Source organism: Pituophis catenifer, unplaced genomic scaffold, assembly GCF_029215685.1.
Source record: "Pituophis catenifer annectens isolate HBS135680 unplaced genomic scaffold, rPitCat1.0.hap2 SCAF_3, whole genome shotgun sequence".
NCBI lineage: Eukaryota > Metazoa > Chordata > Lepidosauria > Squamata > Colubridae > Pituophis > Pituophis catenifer.
The window spans coordinates 97,355,505-97,376,152 of record NW_027256883.1 but is presented as its reverse complement, the minus strand read 5'-3'; the positions used below and the strand labels follow the sequence as shown (position 1 = coordinate 97,376,152).

Below are 20,648 nucleotides of genomic sequence, written 5' to 3'. Positions count from 1 at the left end.
ACTGCTAATGTCTCAGAACCCGAGCGGGCGCGGACAGTTCCACCTGTAGCACCTACTATTCAGAGGATCACCGACTAAAGAGCGAAGGATAGACTCTGGCCCTCCCAAAAGTCGGGGAAGCGCCATTTTCCCAGACGAAATGGAACCGGGCGAGGAAGCAGCCGCGCCCGAGGGCAGGGCGAGGAACTCCTTCCCGGCGACCGCACCGCAGGAGGGCCCGCGCTCTCGCCCAGGGAGTGGGCGTGGCGTCCACTGTCGAGCCCTGTCTGGGCTGGCCCGGCCCCTCCAGCTGGGAGCTGCTCTCCTAGTGGCGCTGGATGACTGTACTTCGAATCAGCCTGGCAGTTAGGCGGTCGGCGCTGCACGGGGCTGAGTCTGCTTTGTCTTGGTCCCGGGAACAGTCGCCGCGACATCCGGACAAGCCCGCCCCGGCTACTTGGCGTACTCCGCCTTAAGAAGCGAGTCCAGGAAAAGGCCCGCCTTTACAGCCCCCCGTCGGGCCCGATAGGAGCGAAGCGAGCGGCGTTGGCAAGCCTTGTCAGGAACGGTGATGATCTCGAGCGTTGTTCTGGCGGCAGGTAAGCAGGGGGACGGGATGACTTTGCGCCCGAATGGACCCAAACACAAATCCTGGTCGTGAATGTTGGAGAACGCGCCTTGTCCTGGAAGGAGGGTGAAAGGGTCGCTGCGTGGACGAAATAGCTGGGAGCTCTAAGTTACGAAGTTGCGTTGGTCGCAATACATGCTCTCGCCTAAGCGAATACGAGACTTATTTCTGCCTGGTAATGGCACCGAAAATAAAATAAAACATGATTGGTAGTCCATTCACACAGTTGCTTGGCTGTTTTCTGAGAAGCTGCCTGCCGGGTCAGAGTTTCTTTCCACCACTGCCATATTTAGCTTGTTTTGATAGCTAATATGGGGCTATATGATAGCATTGAATCGCTGGGATGGGTGTATTATTTATATAGTAAAGGGATGCGTTTTGAGTCCCCTTACCCTTATCGAATTCCCTGGAACCTTTGAGGGTAAATGTAACATTTGAGAGTAAATGTAAGAATTGAGAGTAAATGTAAATGTAATTTTTAAATCACACGAAGTTTATAACAGCGTTGATTCTCTGTTGGTTAAATTTATCCTAATTTTAAAAAGGTGCTTGGAAGTATTTTCAGATCAGAATGTTTTTCCACTAGTTGCTATGTCCTTGAGTCTACTAGGCAAATTGTTGCCCAGAGGAATGGAAGCATCCCAGTCTATGCTGTCCTTGTGTTACAAAATTGGACTAGGAGCAGAGTATGTTTGTCTATGTATATTTGCTGGGCATGTGGTTTTGAAAATATGAGAACACCTACTATACTTAGTGCATTTGTGTGCCATTCACATGTAAGTGAATCTGGCCTTCATTTATATCTTGTTTTGTTCATACCTTTGTTTTTGTGTTGCACTATGGTTCTATAAATATCTTTGCCCCGCCTGCAATGTTAAGTTGATTTATGCTGCTCTGTGAGAGAATTACATGATAAATTTCAGCTTTGTTTAAATCATTTTAGATTTTGACTCCAACATTTGGTAATATTAGAATGTCTAAATTTTCTTTCTTTTTCCGGAGAGTACTGAAATGTCCTTAATTCTACTTGTAGTTTGTGCCATCCTGGTGAACGGGGAGGGGACTGGTATACTCCAGAATGAAACTCCCAGGAGAGAAAACAGAGATGACTTGACAAATCTCCATCTCCGCTCATCCCCAAAAGCTTTGGAACATATAAGACAGAAAAATGTTTTGTTATCCAAAGAAGATACCTTAAGCGATCTTCCTCAAGGTATGGCTCAGAATGGTACTATTTCCTTATTACTGTACAAATGGTTGTAGCTGTAAGCAGTATATATATATCTATATATATCTATCTATATCTATATCTATATCTATATCTATATCTATATCTATATCTATATCTATATCTATATCTATCTATCTATCTATCTATCTATCTATCTATCTATATATATATATATATATATATATATATATGTACATGGAAGATCACTGAGACCAAGTATTGGTAAAGACTGTTAACCTTGCATGCTCTCTGAAGAAGGAGCATATCTATTATTTCTAGAGATCACTGATTTTACTTACATAGGCTGGCAGTTACTGATTTTGCTTACTTATATCAGTATATATAATCATACCTACTTTTGAACCCTTGTGGTTTTTGAATGACAGAAATTGGGATTACTGATGCTGGTTGGTGAATATCTTCAAAGCCTTGGGACATCATTCCAATTTATGGAATACGATTTTACTATAAAGGACAACATTGGCTCCTAATAACCTCATTCAGTTTTAAATAGATGAAAAGGGAAGGGCAGACAGGATTTCAGCAGAGGCAACCTGAAATTTATAAATACATTTTAAGGCTATATAAATTCAATAAATAAGTGAAATATGTTACTGTGTTATTTTTTGTGGATGATGTCTTTGATCCTATCTCTGTTTAAAGAACTGGAAAAAAGCCAAGGAAATTCTAGGGAGTGTTTGAATTGTAAACATAAGTAAATATATTTCGGGATGGACTATATAACAAGTCCATATGTTGCACTTTTATAATAGAATAATAGAAATTAAAGCATCTGTATTTCAGTGATAGCCATGAGACATGTTTGTTGAACTGCTTTAAATGTTTGTAAATCTAGCAACAGGAATGATTCCTAAGAACAAACATGGGAACTGCAATGAAATTTTCCATGGAAATTTGCTTGATGTCAGAATGGATTGATAATGTAGTCATTTCATAATATATAAAGTTTATTGTCATTTACGTATATACACAGTATACCCATTTCTCATTTATATGTTCCGAACTGTTACCCTAGAGGCCCTAATTTGAGTCAGTCACACATTTCAATTATCTGTTATTAGACCTGCTACTTCTCCCACCCACAGCTTTATATGCTCTAGTGAAATATTGCCACTTATTTTCCACAAATCCTGCCACTTGTAGCATATATGTTGTTCTGCTTTTTTAATAGCAGAGCAATATATAATCTACTGCTAGTTGGTGCTCTCACTTTTATAGAGATGTAATATGTTTTGGGCTTATTTTTTCTCCTCCACTAATTTTCCTCTAAGGATCTACAAACTTGGTGACATCAGTATTTCCCTCCCTCTTCCCCCTCCTCATCCTATTGACAAAATTTCCTTCATCTAAGGGAAACATTTTCTAGCATTGAAATTCCATGGCAACAGTATTCTTAAATATAACAAAATAAGTAAGCCTAGTTGGCATTTTCACTACTGTATAGAATTAAAGTCACTGGGAAATTTGAGAAAGGATTAGCTGGTGAATAATGGTCCTGGCCATATAGAACCTATTGCTTATCCCCACATGTTAATTACTTTATGTGTGGGTCTGTCCAGACAGAAATATTAATTTTCCAGTCTGTATATGCTGTCAATTGATGAGAGGATCCACAAATGACTCACAGTTCCTGTCCCACACAGTGTGGCTCTTCTTACCTTACTGAGTTTAGTCACTAGGGCGAAGTTGTACCATCTGGGGGTGTCTAGCTTGGGTTTCCATTTCATCCCCTTTGCCTATTTATGTCTTGAGACCCTAGCATGCTTTCTGCCAAATAGTGATGCCCATGAAATAGTCATAGCAAATGTGTGGGAAGAACACTGAGCTGCTCTTCTTAACTAGGTTGACTATTCAGCATATCTTTGGATCCAGTCTTTCCATATAGCTAAGACTGTCTACTCAGCTGACCTGTTTGTTTTAGTCATTCAGAGTCCTCAACTCCTGGTGTGTGTGTGTGTACATACAGAGATTTTAAAAATCACTCAAAGTGCTCCTGCTTTCCTTCTGATTTTTGAGAACTGTGCTATATATTTAATTTACATTCCTGGAGATCTAATAGATATATAGTGGATAATAGAATAGTTCAATACTTCCACTTTTCCCTACCCTTTCCTAGTTGAACTAGGTAATGATCTATAGCTGGAGTCAGAATCAGTGGTGAAATGCTACCGGTTCGCATCACTTCGGGCGAACTGGTAGTGATAAAAACTACCAGTTCGGGTGAACTGTTAGTAAAAAAAAGCTACTGGTTCCTTCGAACCGGTATTTCTGACCATCAGCTGTGCCGTGTGATTTATATTTGCTAGAAAGCAGGAAATCCTGCTTTCTAGTGAATCTAATTCACACGGCACAGCTGTTTCCTCCCCTCACTGTTCTACTTACCTTCCCAAGCCTCCTTTTTCCATGCGCAGCACACATTTGGTGTAAACTGCACATGCGCATACTCAGCATGCATTTGGTGTGCACTGTGCATGCATGCGCGTAGCGTGCATTTGGTGTGCACTATGCATATGCACAGATCATGTTTGGCGCATACTGCGAATATGTGTGCAGCATACATTTGGTGCGCACTGCACATGCACCTGTGCTTGGCGCACACCACGCATGCGTAACCAGCGAACCGGTGGCAAACCAGTTCAGATTTCACCACTGGTCAGAATGATAAGCAGTGATCTAGCCAGTCCTGTCAAATTGGCGACCCAAGGGCCAGATGCATAACGTGCAGGCCATGTCTACCCCAGCTCTGCAAAAGCAAAAAAGTCACGATATGTCACATGATGCAAACGAGTTTGACATGCGTGATCTATACTCTAAAAACTTCCTCAAGTAAGAAAGGAGGAGTGGGGGAAAGGAAGGGGAAGGAGAGAAGGGAAAGGAGAGGAGGAAAGAAGAAAGTAGAAAAGGATATAAGAAGGGAGGGAAGGAAAAGAGAGGAGAGGAGAAGAAGGATTGTTGTAAAATAAGGGAGATGGAATGGTAGAAGGGCAACCCTGAGTATACTCAAACTTATTAGGATGAAGAATGAACTAATATGAAAGTTAAAAGAGAATATGTATGATTAACAATGGATAAGATAAGATAATTACTTGAAATAATATTAAGAAATTAGGATTTGAAGGGTGGATGGTGATACTGTTTTTATAATAAGGTATTAAGGTATAATAAGGTATTAAGACAAGATAAAAAAGTAGGGAAAAAGAATATTTTGGCAGAAATTGAAATACGTAAATTGTATTTGGATGTGACAAGTTGTATAAGATACGATTCGGTCAATACTCTGCTCATAAAATATGTATGTGAAAGAAAAAATCAATAAAACTTGTTTTAAAAAAATAAATAAAAACTTCCTCAAGTGAAGCTCATCTACTCTTGATAACCCCATGGAAATGCTTTGCTATTGCTTTCTTCCATGTTTTTTCAACTCCCTCTTCTGAGTGCTTCCCGGTTGTCTCTCATCCAAACACAAACCAGGTCCCACTCTGCTTAGTGTTTTTGAGATTAGGTAATTAGGTAATCATTATTATTTATTTTATTTTATTATTCATATTTCTATGCCGCCCACTCTCCGAGGACTCTGGGCGGTTTACACCAAAGACAGTATACTAAATAGCATATTGCCCCCAACAATCTGGGTCCTCATTTTACCCACCTTGGAAGGATGGAAGACTAAGTCAACCTTGAGCCGGTGAGATTTGATCTGCTGATCTGCTGAAGTAGCTGCAGTACTGCACTCTAACCACTGTGCCACCTCTGCTCTTTATCATGCCTCCTACCTTTATTACCTATTGGGAGTTATGAGCAATTGCAAGTTTGCTCAATAAGAATGATTTCTTTTTGTTGTAGCAAATGACTTAGCTATTTACTTTGCCAGTTATGTTGCTGAATGTGTTATGCCTATTCTGCCTCAAGCTTGGTTTCATGGAATTACCAAAGCACAACCATTACACAATGAAAATCAACACACTTTAATTGTAATTTTACACAATGATACACTTTTGTTGTTGCAGAAGGAAGATTATAAACAGGGCTCTTAATCTTTTTTTTCCTACTAATTATTTTCCTTTAGATCTTGTCCTGCCATTTTCTTGATGCATGTTGTCCTTTTTTTGATAACGTGTTGCATGGGAAAAGCAACTTAACTTTATGTATGACTCCACTGTAAATTTAGCATGCCATAAGTCAGCCATTGGTTAACTGGGGTAGACCTGCTTTAGGAAGACTGTGAACAGCATTAGGAAAAAACCCAGAAAAGTTAAAGGCAAAGAGCAGTACAATCTCTTGCTTCTTTGCATTGTGGTGATCAGCATGAACAAAGCAAACCTTGGCATATGTAATTCTGTATGCCTTTTCTGAATGTTTTGAATGTGTGTATGAATCCTAAATGTATAACTGAAAATTGCAATAATGCCAGAAAGCTCTTGAGGTTGCACTGTGATTAGAGATAACATTGTGCTTATATGAGTCTCAGATTCTTCTACTTGAATTCTTCAGCTGTCATTCAGGCAATATTGGTTGTATCCAAATGACAACATGGATCTTGGACATTTTGCAAAATGTGTTTGGGGAGAACACAAGGTTATAGCTTATTCATCTTACCATGAATATTTAGATGAAACTCCATTTTTAGGGAGAGAGGTACATAACTTAATTTTCTAGAAAAAAATGCAAGCGCTAATATTCCTAATCCAATTTGAGCTATAATACCTGGGATATGCTTCAATGTTCTAACACATAATGTAAAATTAGTGTTTTCCTTCTTTTTCCAGTTGCTTTCATGTCCAAGCCGCAAGAACCTGTGACTCCAAATAATGGAGGGAAGAAAAGGAGAAAAGGAAAGGGAAAGAAAAGAGATCCCTGCTTGGGAAAATACAAGGATTATTGTATTCATGGAAAATGCAAATATATTAAGAAACTTAAATCTCCATCTTGTATGTAAGTTATCGATACTATTTATATCCTGTAATAGTTAATTGCATACAGGGAAAACAATAGCTATATTGCAGATTTATTTTCCAGTTAAATGAATTAGAAGTTCATACCGGTAGTAAGAGAGGAAAGTCGTATACTGAAACTCTCTTTTTTTAAAAAAAAAAAAAGATTAAGAATAGCAGGATAGTCCTTTACATACTGTAATTTATAGTATCATCTAGTACTTAAAGTTTTACTGAGAAAAAGCACAGGAAGTTTTTCTTGGTATTCTTTGCAAAGTCATATTCTTTTTTTTTTCTTCCATAGAAGAGATCTATATTTCCTATTCATTGTATATTAGGTCCCAAAATATCATGTGGGCCATGTAGATTCTAGATTTTTAAAAACTCTCAATATGTCCAGAAATTTTGCTTTCAGAAGGACAATCTTAGCCATTTTAGAAATTAGGAACCAGAAGTACCAGAAACATTTTTACTCAGAATGGAAAAATTGGTACACATGAAACTGGTCAGAATATTAATACAGGTCTCTGTATCTGGGTTTCATTAGCACTGTTTTGGTGCCTTGTAAGTTAGAGGATCTGAACCTGATGCTCTTTTGATTACATATTACTGAAATGGTTTGGATTTATTTGAAAAATATATTCCCTATCCCTCCTTCCCTCACCCCAAGATGATAGATGACTCAAGCAATAGAACAAAGTCAAACTAGTATCTTAAACTTAGAGAGAGTTTAGGAGAGATTCCATGGATGAAAATCTTAAAGGGGAAAACAACCAAGAAGCTTGGGAAACTCTGAAAAATGAGATCATAAAATCCCAGTCTAGCACAATATTGCCACTGAGGAAGAACAATAAGAGACCCCCAGACAAAACCAGCATGGTTGCATAAGGAATTCTCTAATAAACTGAAAAACAAAAATGACAAGTATAAAATATGGAAAGAGTGACACATAACTAATACGGCAAGAAAATGGTAACATAACACATATCCACTCTAGATAAGTTTAAATCACTAACACCAGATGGATTACATCCCAGGGTTCTGAAGGAGCTGGCAGATATGATTTTAGAACCACTGACACATATCTTTCAAAGATCCTGAAGCACCGGGAAACCAAGAGAGGACTGGAAAAGAGCTGATGTTCCATCTTCAAAAAAAGGGGAAAAATGATCCAGGAAACTACAGACCAATCAGCCTGACATCAATACCTGGGAAAATTCTAGAAAAAATAATGAAGCAGTGGATTTGTAAGCACCTAGAAATGAAGAAAACAATCACTAGAAGCCAGCATGGTTTGTTAAAAACAGATCATGTCAGACAAACCTTATTGCTTTCTTTTATAAAGTGACTAAATTAGTGGATCAGGGAAATGCTGTGGATATACTTTACTTGGACTGCAGTAAGGCATTTGGCAAAGTAGACCACAGCCTATTTCTTGTTAAGATAGAACAATGTGGGATAGACAATACCACCATCAGATGGATTCACAATTGGCTGACCAACCAAATGTCAGGGTTCCATCATGTAGTCCTCAATGGAACTACATCTACATGGAGGGAAGCATGCAATGTGATAGTACAAGATTCTGTCTTAGGCCCAATACTCTTCAACTTCTTCATAAATGATTTAGATGAAGGGTTAGAAAGAGAGTCGTCAGATTTGAAGACACCATCAAGCTGGGGAAAATAGCCAACCCAAGTATAGAATAGGTGGCAACTGGCTCAACAGGAGTAATTGTGAGAGGGATCTAGGAATTCTAGTGGACAATCTCTTAAATATGAGCCAGGAATGTGTTGCAGCTACTAAAAAAGCCAATGCTGTCCTAAGCTGCATCAACAGAGGGACAGTATCAAGATCACACAAAGTGTCAGTACTACTTTATATTGCAATTGTAAGATCACACTTGGAGTATTGTGTCTAGTTTTGGTCACGACGATACAAAAAAGATGTTGAGACTCAAGAAAGAATGCAGAGAAGAGCAACAAAGATGATTAGGGGCATAAACCATACAATGAATAGTTGCAGGAACTGGGAATGTCTAACTTAATGAAAAGAAAGACTGGGGGTGACATGAAAGTAGTCTTTCAATATTTGAGCAGCTGTCACAGAGAAGAGGGGGAACCTATTCTCCAAGGCACTTAAGGACAGGATAAGAGCTTATCAAAGAGAGATCCAAACTTGAATTAAGGAGAAATTTTCTGTCAGTGAAAACATTAATCAGTGAAATGACTTGCCTCCAGAAGTTATGGGTGCTCCATTATTGGAGGGTTTTAAGAAGAGACTGGATAGTCATTTGTCCAGAATGGTATAGGATCTCCTACTTGAGCAGAGAGTTGAACTAGAAGACCTCCAAAGTACCTTCCAATTCTATTATTCTGCCATTCTATAATGACAGTTGATTTAGGTTGCCAGATGACATGAAGATAGATGGTTTGGCGCAACAAACATGGACAAGTGATGTCTGGAGCTATATAGTGCTTGACTTGAATGTCAGAGAAAGCTGCAATTCTAAGCCACATATGCATCATGTACACACATAGGAGGGATTGAACTTGTGGTATGATACTGTGATGCAGCTTTCATCACTCTGACAAAAGTAGTGAATTCCTATTGGGTGTCACTGCACAAATCACATGAATAGTGGCCAGGCTAATCCTTTGCTCAGCCACATTTTACTATAAATATAGATAGACCACAATTGGGATAGAGCTTCAGTCGCTAAATAAGGTAGTTATTAATGTGGTTTTTGCAATGGATGTTAAGTGAATCATACAGTCATTAAGTAAATCCTGCTTCCCCCATTGACTTTGCTTGTTGGAAGCCAACTGGGAAGGTTGCAAATGGTATCACATGAATCTAGACTCTCCAAGCATTATGAATAAATACCAGTTGCCAAACTCCTCAATTGTGACTATACTGGTCGTAAGTGTGAGGACTAGTCATGAATCACTTTTTTTCAGTGCCATCATAACTTCGAAGGGTTGCTAAATAAATGGCCATAAATTGAGAACCACTGCTAATTCCTCTTTAGCTATCCCAGGAGCTGTTAAAATGTTGTAATGGGAACAATTGTGTCTGTTTTGCCACTGCACCTCTATACCTAGAACCAGAAGATGAAATAAAGCATTGTTTAACTCTCATCAGAGCTGTGTCTATGAGGAGTCTCAATTATCCTGGTCATAGTTGTATCAAAAATGGTTTTTACTTTGAAAAATACACCAAGGAATCCCTTAGAACTTGTGGATATCCTAATTGGCCTTCATCAAACCTAAAAAAAGACCCAGCATGAGCTCCTCTACTACACACAAGGAAGAGAGTAACAACCAAAGCAAATTGTCATTCCATATGTAGCTGGAATATCTTAAAAGCCCTGGAGGATTTTCAGTCAACATCATATACCTGTACATTTTAAGGCCAAGAATACATTGTCCACCCCAAGGATAAAACACCTAGACACAAAGAGAGCAATGTATTATATGTAATGCAATGCAGTGAGACGTGTGCAGATCTGTACATCCGAACCAAAGCGAGCACTTCACAAGTGCATGGCACAACATAAGAAATCTAACCCATCCGGACAAGAGTCATCAGTCCATCTGCATTTGGAAAATAGGGGCCACTCTTTTGAAGCCAGCAAAGTCCACATTTGGATAGAGAGAACAATTGGTTTGAAAGAGGGGTAAAGGGGGCCATTTATGTTAAAATTGAGCAGCCCTCTCTCAACAGAGGAGGAGGGATAAGACACCCTCAATTTATCCCCAGTTTACAACACAATCCTATTGACTGTTCCAAGAAGATTCTACACATCTGACTCAGTTAAAACCCCAAGTAACCACAACGATTGTCAGAGAGTAAGACCAGTTGACTGCAAAGAACATACAATCTTTCCATTTCCCCCCACCATACTGTCAGCACCTGTTTCTCCCCCCCCATCTCAATTGTCAATAATTGTCCTTCCATCTCGAACACCATCCAATACAGTTGATGAGGTTTCCAGGATAGGAAGCGAAACGTCTTGTTTTTCCTCAAAAATCAATCCAGTCACTTTTCAAAATAAAAACCACTTTTGATATTCTCATATCTCATTTCCAAGTCCTGGAACAATAGAAAGCATGAGAAAGAATCTTAAAACTACCCTCACCTTGACTGTGTCAGGTATACAGTAAGTTGAAGTAGGGAAAGCTTTGACAGGTTTCAGGATTCTGTTACAATATCCTAACCATTATCCAAGACTCTTAATAGCGCCAGTTTCCTGACCTTGCCTACCTTGAAAGGGACGTAAGAATACACACAATGAAATTAAAACAGAAGAAAAACTTCTGCAACAGCTCTCTATGTAAATGTACACCTTTCATTAGGACAAACAATGCTATAAAACTCACCAAGCAGCATTATGAATCACCCTATTATTGCTATTATGTTACAGTATGTAAATGCAAACTCACATTCTAGTTGCTAATGTGAATTTGACATGTGTGTGTCTGCTTATGTATGCATGAACATTTCCATAAAAATAGAATTTAAAATATTACAAGTATTTACAGACATATTATTTGTGACTTTGAAACTAAGTCTACTCTCAATATGGTTTAGCATGTCATGCAAATACATTCTTTTTAGGAAGCATATTTCTGTTTGAAAGAAATATTTTAACTTTTCTTACTATGGAAAGTAATAAAGTGAGAAATAATCAGTGAGAAAGTATGAATCAGCAACCTATGAACCTATGAACCTTGCTAAACCTATTCTTTGATCATTGGAGAATAAATGTTTAGGTCTTACAGCAGGGGGGATATGCAACAGGTAGAGTTGAACTCATGAGGTGGCCAATTCCCAGAGAAACAGGCTTCTGAGAAAATCATGAGTGACTAACCACAGAGGAAAAAAGGCATTGGCTGGAAGGTGAATTAGCTTCTTCAGATCCTATCTGCCAATTAACAAGATACTAGAGGCAAATACTTTATTTTGTTACATGCCTGCGTGATATTTTGATATTAAAATGATATTTGAAAAAGATTGGGAAGCAATGAGGTGTCTGGGGCACATTAATGTTCATGGGCATCACATTGTCTACCTCTGCCTTATAAAGGTTTTGATACTTCCTGTCCCTCTGGTGGAGCTGCAAGTTGGCATTTGTACTGTAATTTTATAAATTCCTTGTACAATAACATTTCTACAGAATTATAAATGACACGCATAAAATAAACAATAACAATTCTAAATGACAATAATAACAAATTACTTCTGTTTATAAGAGTATCCTCTGCAGCTAGGCCTGGTTAAAACCTAATTAGATTTTCAGAAATCTTCTGGAAAAAAAAACTTTTGTAGAATTAATTTGTTGACTGTAAATATTTTTTCACTCTTGAATGAATTAATATGTATGCTTAGGGCGTCAATATATAAAACAATCTGCATAGGGTGTGCATTACAGTCAGAACTGAAAATCTCAACAAGAAAAATGTGGAGAAGAGACTGGATTATACATTGGGAACAAAGCTTTTCTTTCATTAAACTTAAATGAAAGTAGCTAAATGTATCAATAACACATGTTTTTACAGCCCTATGGAATAAGCTTCATGTATTGATTTTTAAAATTCTTAATTCCTAGATGCCAGGAAGACTACCATGGGGAGAGGTGCCATGCTCTTAGCCTTCCAGTGGAAAACCGCTTTGATGGTTACGATCGTACAACTATCCTGGCAGTTACAGCAGTGATTCTGTCATCCCTGTGTCTTATCATCATTGCAGTATTATTGATGCTGAGGCAAGTAGTTTAATAGGATTGAGACGTGTGGAGTTGTTGTGGAATGGTGAGACCAAATAACATTCTTAGGTTAGTCAGAGACAGTTTATTGCGCAATAGGCTCAGAGCCAGTTTTTACATGATGCTTTGAACAACTTTATGATCCTGAGACCCCAGTTTTATACATTTTCAAACAAAGGATTCTGTTAACTCAGAAGTTTATATGGTCATATACATTTGTTATATTTAATTGACATTTCCTAATTACTAAAGTTTCATATTATTCTTGCCAAATAATCATAATTCTTCTGTAAATTACTGGTGCATAGATTCAAATTATCTTCTGTTGATAAATGACTTATAGCTCATGTGGATACCCTTGACCTAACCAACCTTTAAGCTGTATGTCATTAGAACGTTCCTTACTTCTGACAACTTAGAGGCCTCCTAAAAGTATCAAAAGGATTTTGGCTGAGTTTGTACTTTTTCCAACCGGATGCATTGCTTTTTAGAATAGAGTGAATAGAAAGTTATCCAGTGGTCATCTATCAGAGCCCGCTTCATTTACATTAGAGTCATAGAACTGCCTTCAACTTATGATGATTTGGAAATCTGGTCTCATGAAGGAAGAATGTATGCATAATCTCTGTTTTTCTAAGGCTCTCTGAGAGGTTTATGTTTTATCTATAGCAGTGGTTCTCAACCTTCCTAATGCCGCGACCCTTTAATACAGTTCCTCATGTTGTGGTGACCCCCAACCAAGAGTGGGTTCTAAATTTTTTTACTACCGGTTCTGTGGGCGTGGCTTATTTTGTGGGTGTGGCTTGGAGGTCATGTGACTGGGTGGGCGTGGCTAGCTGGTCATGTGACCAGATGGCCATGGCTATATGTATAGGGACTACTCAGAGGGCTGAAAAAAGTCATTTCTGACAGGTCCTCGCACTTTTGACTGGTCCTCACACTTATGACCATCCTCACATTTATGCCTGTGCAGCATTCTTAACAACATGTCACTCATTTCACAACTGCTTCTCTTCAACATGGTATAAGATAGGGCAAAAAACGTAAAATGTGAGGACAGTCATAAATTCGAGGTCTGGTCAAAAGTGCAAGGACCAGTCAAAAATAACTTTTTCAGCCCTCTGAGTAGTCCATATGCATAAAAGGATACAGCAATAGAGAGGGATGAAGGAAGGGAAGGGAAATTAGAGTAGGAGTGAAGGTAAGAGAGGGAGGAAGAGAGGAGGAGAAAGAGAAAGAAAGAGGAAGTAGGGAGAAGAAGAAGGGGGGGAAGAGAAAGTAAGAAAGAAAGAAAAGACAGAGGTGGTAGGTTTGAGGAGAAAGATTGCTGTACAATAAAAAAGATGAAAGGGAAAAAAGCCAACCCCAAACAAATATTAAGATATTAAGATAAAGAATGAATTGTTAAACTTTAAAGAATAAAAGAGAACAAATAGCAATAAATAGCAATAATTAGAAACACACATACAAACATACAACGTATTTTCTTTGAACAGAGTATTTGGCCGGTTCACAAATTTAAACAGTTGTAGAGGTTAGCACCCACCCCTTTCCTAGAAGAATGAAATATTTTGGGAAATATTAAAAAGGCAGAATATTATATTTCCCTACCTGGATGAGAAATGGAGAAGCATATTTTACAGACAAAGCAGCTCCCACCTTCCTGCCCCCCACCCTTTGTTAATGGGCCAGAGGCAGAAAGTCAATCCTTTGTCAAAAGACATTTGCAACACAATAGCAACAGAAACTAACACAATGGGCCCCATCAAGCCATGTGATCCTGTCCACCATTAAACCATCTTTCCAAGCAGTCTCCATGTTTCCAGTGTCTTTTTCCCCACTTGGAGCAGAACCCAGAAGGATATTTCTTCCAACACAGTATTTAGTCATTTCAATTAAATTTACAATTTCTATATTTCCTTTTTACCATATTTATTCCTCATCTATTTTTTTAAAAAAAACAATATTACCCTTCATCCTCATCTCTAATCTTAATCAAATTCAATTTTTCCCTTCTATATTATACCCCTTCACACTGTCATCTATTTTCATATCCATCCTCACATTGGTTAATTATGTAATACAGTTGTTTAATACAAATTCAACATTTTAATATAAATCAATTAGTTATATAACTATCTTTTTTGTATTGTTGGAAGAAACATCCTTCTGGGTTCTGCTCCAAGTGGGGAAACAGACACTGGAAACATGGAGTCTGCTTGGAAAGATGGTTTAATGGTGGACAGGATCACATGGCTTGAGTTCCTGAACAGAAAAGGGGCAGATACAGCAAATCCTTGGGTTTTTATGCTCTCTCTGGCTCTGCATTTCTTGGGGCCCCAAAAGAGTATCCTGATTGGTTGTCAGACTCCCAGGGGGTGGGGGCCTTGCTGGCTGATGGTCACATGTGCTTCCCAGGTCACATGTGGTGAGTTTCTGCTGCTATTGTGTAGAGGGCTAATCCCATCTTTGGCAATTCCTACTATGGCTCTGCCTGAAGGAGGCAGATCTTTGTTATGTAGAATAGACTGGCCCAGGCCTTAATGGCCCATTGACAAAGGGTGGGGGGCAGGAAGGTGGGAGCTGCTTTGTCTGTAAAATATGCTTCTCATATTTCTCATCCAGGGAAATATAATATTCTGCCTTTTTCATATTTCCTAAAATATTTCACTCTTCCAGGAAAGGGGTGGGTGCTAACTTCCTACAGTATATTAATCAATATGAACATGAATATTCCAATTATTTCCATGCAATCCAATTTCTTACAAATCAATTAATTATATTTACCAATAATAATAAACCAAATAATTTCCCCCATATATTCCTCCAAACCATAACTTAACCATTTCTGCTTTCAATACAATATACAATTAATAGTATCTCAATTATTACAATTCCCTAGTTAAATAGAGCTTTTTGTCTTTTGTGTTTTAAAATCTTGAACTCTCCTCTTTTGCCCTAAATTTCCCATTGTTTGCAGTTTTGCACCTACCTTTTTTGGTGAGGAAAAAGAAAAAGAAATCTCTCTGCCTCATTTTGTCACGTTGCAGCCTGCTTACTTTCAATTTTGCTTTTTCAGCATAGCTAGGGGGAAAAAAAATCTGCTCCAGGAATTTACCTCTTTGCAGCTAGCTCTTTGAAGCCCCGCGGCAAGAATTTAAAGTTTTTTTTCCCTCTAGCCATCAGCTGGGACTCTGGAGGCAGCAATAGATTGGGAGTGGGCGGGGTAAGCGAACGGCGACCGGGCGATCCAACAGAGGCAGAGGGTGAGGGTGAGTGAAGGTGTGGGGGGGCGAGAGAGGGCTTTAGCGATCCCTATAAAATGGCCGTTCGATCCCCAAAGGGGTCGCGACCCCCAGGTTGAGAACCGCTGATCTATAGCCTCTTATCCAAGCCTATAGCACTTTGATGATAGAAATACAGCATGTGCTTTGTGACCATTTTCTGAGTGTCTCCAAAGCAAATTAACTTTAGGATTTCTATGGAATCTGAAGGAGCGTGGTGGCTGAGCAGTTAAGACGCTGGGCTTGTGATCAGAAGGTTGGCAGTTTGAGACCAAGTACAACATGATGGAGGGAGATTCCATTACTTGCCCCACTCCTGCCAATTAGCAGTAAAGAGTAAATGCATGTAGATAAATAGATACTGCTTTGGTGGGAAGGTAAAAGTATTCTTGTGTTCCTTTGGCATATAATCATGCTGGCCACATGACTACGGAAGTGTCTTTGGACAATGCTGGCTCTTTGGCTGTAAATTGGAGATAAGCACTGCCCCTTAGTGTTGGGCATAACTGGCAGAGAAAACCTTTACCTTATGGAATTTGAGCTTCAGAAAAGATTGACAGATCCAATCAGTTCTATTAAATATGCACAAATGTTTATAGCTCTTGCCTGCTTCAGCTACCTATCAACCGTAAGGATCTTTTCTGAATGGAAACTTAAACTAATATATTTGCCTAAGCCTTTCTACAGAGTATACCAGAGTTTAACTGATTTTTAAAAATTCTGTTTCGCCTTAATTTGATTTCAATACAACCTCTGAGAAAGGCAGATTATATCTTTATGACAAATAGTTGATAAACATGCAGAGAATTTGAATCCTGTTTTTGTTGTTCTGCTTTGACCATATGACTTTAGAAATTATATTAAATTACTTTTTTCATTATTGAGTGGCAGTCAGGACACCTCACATGAACCAGGTAGTGAAGGACTAAAGTCCAGTTTTAGTGCAAAGAATTCAATATTTTCTGGTGGTTCTACCAAAAATGCAGGCTGAGATTTCCCATATCTTCAAGATTAGTAATGGAACAACGATAGGGCCTCTTTGAATATCTGTGTAAGTTTAGAATTTTAATCTTGGCTCCTCTTTTTCCGATTTTCTAGATGTCACAAACAAGGAGTATATGATGTAGAGAATGAAGAGAAGGTTAAATTGGGCATCACTGTCAATCAATGAACTGTCCAAGAACTGCAAGGTAACCCTTTTAGCATATAATATCTGGGTAAACTTGGCCTTCTGTTTGTTGGTATGAGGAGAGACTATTTAATGGGTTGGTTCTTTCCTCTTATGTGGCAGATAAACATAAAAAGGAAATGCTTATCATACTGGGTTAATCATAAAAATTTCTTTAGAAACAACTTTGAGAATCCAGAGTAAATGTTACTGATTGTTCCTGCTGTTGCATTTTGTCTCACTGGGATCTACCTAGTTGTGATGAACTACGGTAGTTGTGAGGCATGGGAGAGGAAATAGAACCGTTACAAAAGAGACATCTCAGCCCAAGGGTAAGAGTAAATCTGTCTTAATTATGCCATGTCCAAGTTTATCTGGAGAGCTGCTTTAGCAGGCTTTCTAGTTTCTGTGCTTTATTCTACCAACAATATAGGTCTTTCCAGAAATCTCAGTAGTCTTGATTTCTGAGTTTGTCTGCCTCACAGGGCTTGACACCAGTCAACTACTTTGCTATGGCAATCCAGGCACTTATTACTTTTTTTCCTGAAAATTTCTGCAGCTCAGGCACATTTTTTTTACATATACAATATTTTACCCCTCTTTGCCATTCTTTGACAGCTGCTATTTCCCATTTCCATTGCATTTCTTCAGCTACTGTAGATCACATTTTAGAGTATCAAAAATAAATATTCTGTTTTTCCTTGGAGGCCATTTCCTTTAAGATGATCTTGGATTTTGAAGATACACATAATCCTCTAATGGGATTTCCCTGATCAGATTAAGTCCTTTAAGAGGGTATAACTGGATCTGCTGTAGGAGTTAGCAGGTTGAATGTCGTTAGTTCTGCTGAATTCTATATTGAGAATACATCAATATAAGCCTCCAGCTAATTAGTCTGCATTAACCCTGAAATAGCTCTAGTTTATCCTAATTCTGTTTGGAGATGGCTGTCAATATTACAGTGTAGAATCATTAAAAATTAGTATTATAAATGTTGTGTAAATGATTTGTTTTAACTTGAGGCATCCTTTTATTACAAATTCAGGTTTAAGCAGTGAAACAAGTTCTACATTCACAATTGAATGGATAATACTCTTTCTAGGACACGCTTAAAGAGGAACTTGTACGAATGAGAACAACTTTGTTTTCAAGGAGATAATGCTTTGTTAAAGAAGCAAATCATATATCTAAATTGAAAGAATTCTCTGAGAGACAGAACCACATTTATTCGCAGAGGACCTGTTCACAATGTGGAGCTACAACCCAAGAAGATTTGAAATTTGTCTTCTTACCAGTGGAAAATGACTTTGGCATGAACCAGGCAACTGGATTCTTTACAAAACTGTTGCTGAATAGTCCTCTGAAAAACTGTGAAACACTCTCCTGAAGAGATCTACTTCTTGAACTTTATTTAATCCAAAAAATATTTAACAAGATGCTTCATTTTAAGTTATATATTTATTTTAGATACAATGTACATGTTATTTATTTAAGACTTAATCCTGTAGTCCTGAAATCAACAGGAAAGACAGGAGTATTGCGCAGTGTACCACTCTAATAAATAACCTTTCTTATGCTTGCTGGCACTTGAATCCTGATTTAGAGGTTAAAAGTGAAAAGCAACTGTTTTTACTGATGCAATCTTATAATATCTAACAATTGCCAAAATATATGCAGTCTGGACTAAAATTCTTATGGCAAATCTTTGATTCTTTAGTAAATCTGGCATTCTGAAACCTCAGAATATTTCCTCTAGAGCAGTTTTAAAAATGTTATCTAATCCTGTCTCTATTGCAGTTGTATTACTGATGGTTTGACAATGCTGAATTCTGCATAGTGCTTTTTCTAAAGACATTTTAGGTCAGAATGCAAAGCATTTGAACCTCAAAGCAGATGTTTTGCTTTCTTTGATTTATTCTTATGTTTTTATATGCTGTTGTATGTTCTTGTTAGCCACCAAGAGTCCTGTGATTGTGACAGCATATGGAGGGAGGGAGGGAGGGAGGGAGGAAGGAAGGAAGGAAGGAAGGAAGGAAGGAAGGAAGGAAGGAGGAAGGAAGGAGGCTAGACATTCTGGAAGTGTTCAAAACATCTCTGTAGTGAGCTTGGAGCAGGTGCTTCAAGTTCAAAATGAGAGGGATGGAAGCTGACCATTTCCAGAATGAACCAAAAACTATAAATGTGTTAAGCACACCTATATTCTTTTGCAAATGATAACAAATATACATTGCCCATGGTGGATTTACTACTAAGGAGCTAAAGCTGAATTTTGCCCATTCATTTCTGACCCCAAGTAAGAATCAAATGAATAAGAATAATGCAGAAGCTAGGGGAAATGTTTTACTTTAAGCTTCTTTCAGACATACTTATTTTTGTATATTGCTGAAAGTTATACTTTGGGGTGGGATTTTTTTGCATGGATGTATTCAATTTAGATACAACATTATTAAATTAGCAAGAGATTTGCCTTTTATCTCATGTAATCTAAATAAGGGGTATCTTACATGCTAAACTATAATTAAGTTAGATTAGCATGAAACTACCTGCTGTGATATGTAAACCATTGTAAACTCTTTATGAGTTAGCATGTAGTATAGTTTTGCTTCTTTTATGATGTATGCTTAAGCTTTATGCTAAAGCATTGAACTGAATGTTTACATAGCAGAGTGAAACATTTTTGTATAATACATTTTGTATAATGGCACATTAAAAAGGAAACCTTACATTTATGTGTATTCTTTTCCAGATAACTTATAGTAGCAGCTGACAGACAGCAGGTAAGGTGGCAGAAGGGTGAAAAGGAAAGAGGAATATTCCAGGAGATGGCTTTTGTTTTCCATTCCTACGTAGTACAGTGTACCTAATTTAGCTTTTGTTTATTCCTGAAGTCCATCAAATCTTCTCAACCAATAGGGTTTAATCATCTAAACTTATTTGAATTACATAATAATGAAGAGATTCTCCCATATTTTTATGTAGTTAATATTTGATAGCGTGATCTCTTTAGGATATCACAAATCTCTGCATAGTTATCATCCTACTCATCCCGTTCAGCAAATGAGCAACCTTTGTAGTGTTGCTGTCATGGTTCCAAGTAAAAATCACAAAGCAATCAAAACTGAGGCCTAGAATTTCCTCAAAGCATAATTTTATTTGGGATATCATATTGGCACAGCTGGTGAAAACCCGACTCTGAAGGACCCAGGGTTTTCCCCACCCAAATCAAAACCCAAAGTTCTTGCCCCCAGATCACATGTCCATCACATGGTCCAATCAGGTCGCAGTCCCAACTCTGGCTGGCTCTGGTCCACGCCCTTCCAACACCTGGTACAATGTCCTTGGCTCCCACAGGAAAGAATGCTATTTTGGCTACACATCTGCCAGGTGACTCTACTTCCCCCCTCACATTCCCACAGCTCCACCCAGCGTTCCTGTGGCAGCCCTGAAGATGTCCCCAAAATGGCTTCAGGGCTGACCGTTGCCTTGACTAAAGTCTATTACTAACATGGCTCGATATTCTTTCTCCATCTATATCAGTTCCAGAGTGTAGAAGCCTAGATGTGCCCCCTTTTTGTCTTGTAGGGTGTTCAAATCCTTTCGTTGGCAGGATCATTATCCTGTTGAATATTCTTTATCCAG

At 38.3% G+C, this 20,648-nt stretch overlaps 1 protein-coding gene across 1 annotated transcript; it reads left to right on the top strand.

Annotated features, from left to right (window-relative positions):
* Positions 1–281: 281 nt before the first annotated feature.
* Positions 282–18,730, top strand: HBEGF (heparin binding EGF like growth factor). Its single transcript, XM_070939153.1, has 6 exons — positions 282–578; positions 1,641–1,820; positions 6,626–6,791; positions 12,402–12,557; positions 16,940–17,031; positions 18,055–18,730. The coding sequence occupies exons 1-5, from the start codon at positions 551–553 to the stop codon at positions 17,010–17,012; spliced, it is 603 nt and encodes a 200-aa protein (XP_070795254.1). The 5' UTR covers positions 282–550; the 3' UTR covers positions 17,013–17,031; positions 18,055–18,730.
* The last annotated feature ends 1,918 nt before the right edge of the window (positions 18,731–20,648 follow it).

Coding starts and splice junctions, on each gene's coding strand:
- HBEGF (XM_070939153.1), top strand. CDS start 551: ATGATCTCGAGCGTTGTTCTGGCGGCAG. Junction 579..1,640: donor GAGCGTTGTTCTGGCGGCAG/GTAAGCAGGGGG, acceptor TTCTACTTGTAG/TTTGTGCCATCCTGGTGAAC. Junction 6,792..12,401: donor CTTAAATCTCCATCTTGTAT/GTAAGTTATCGA, acceptor CTTAATTCCTAG/ATGCCAGGAAGACTACCATG.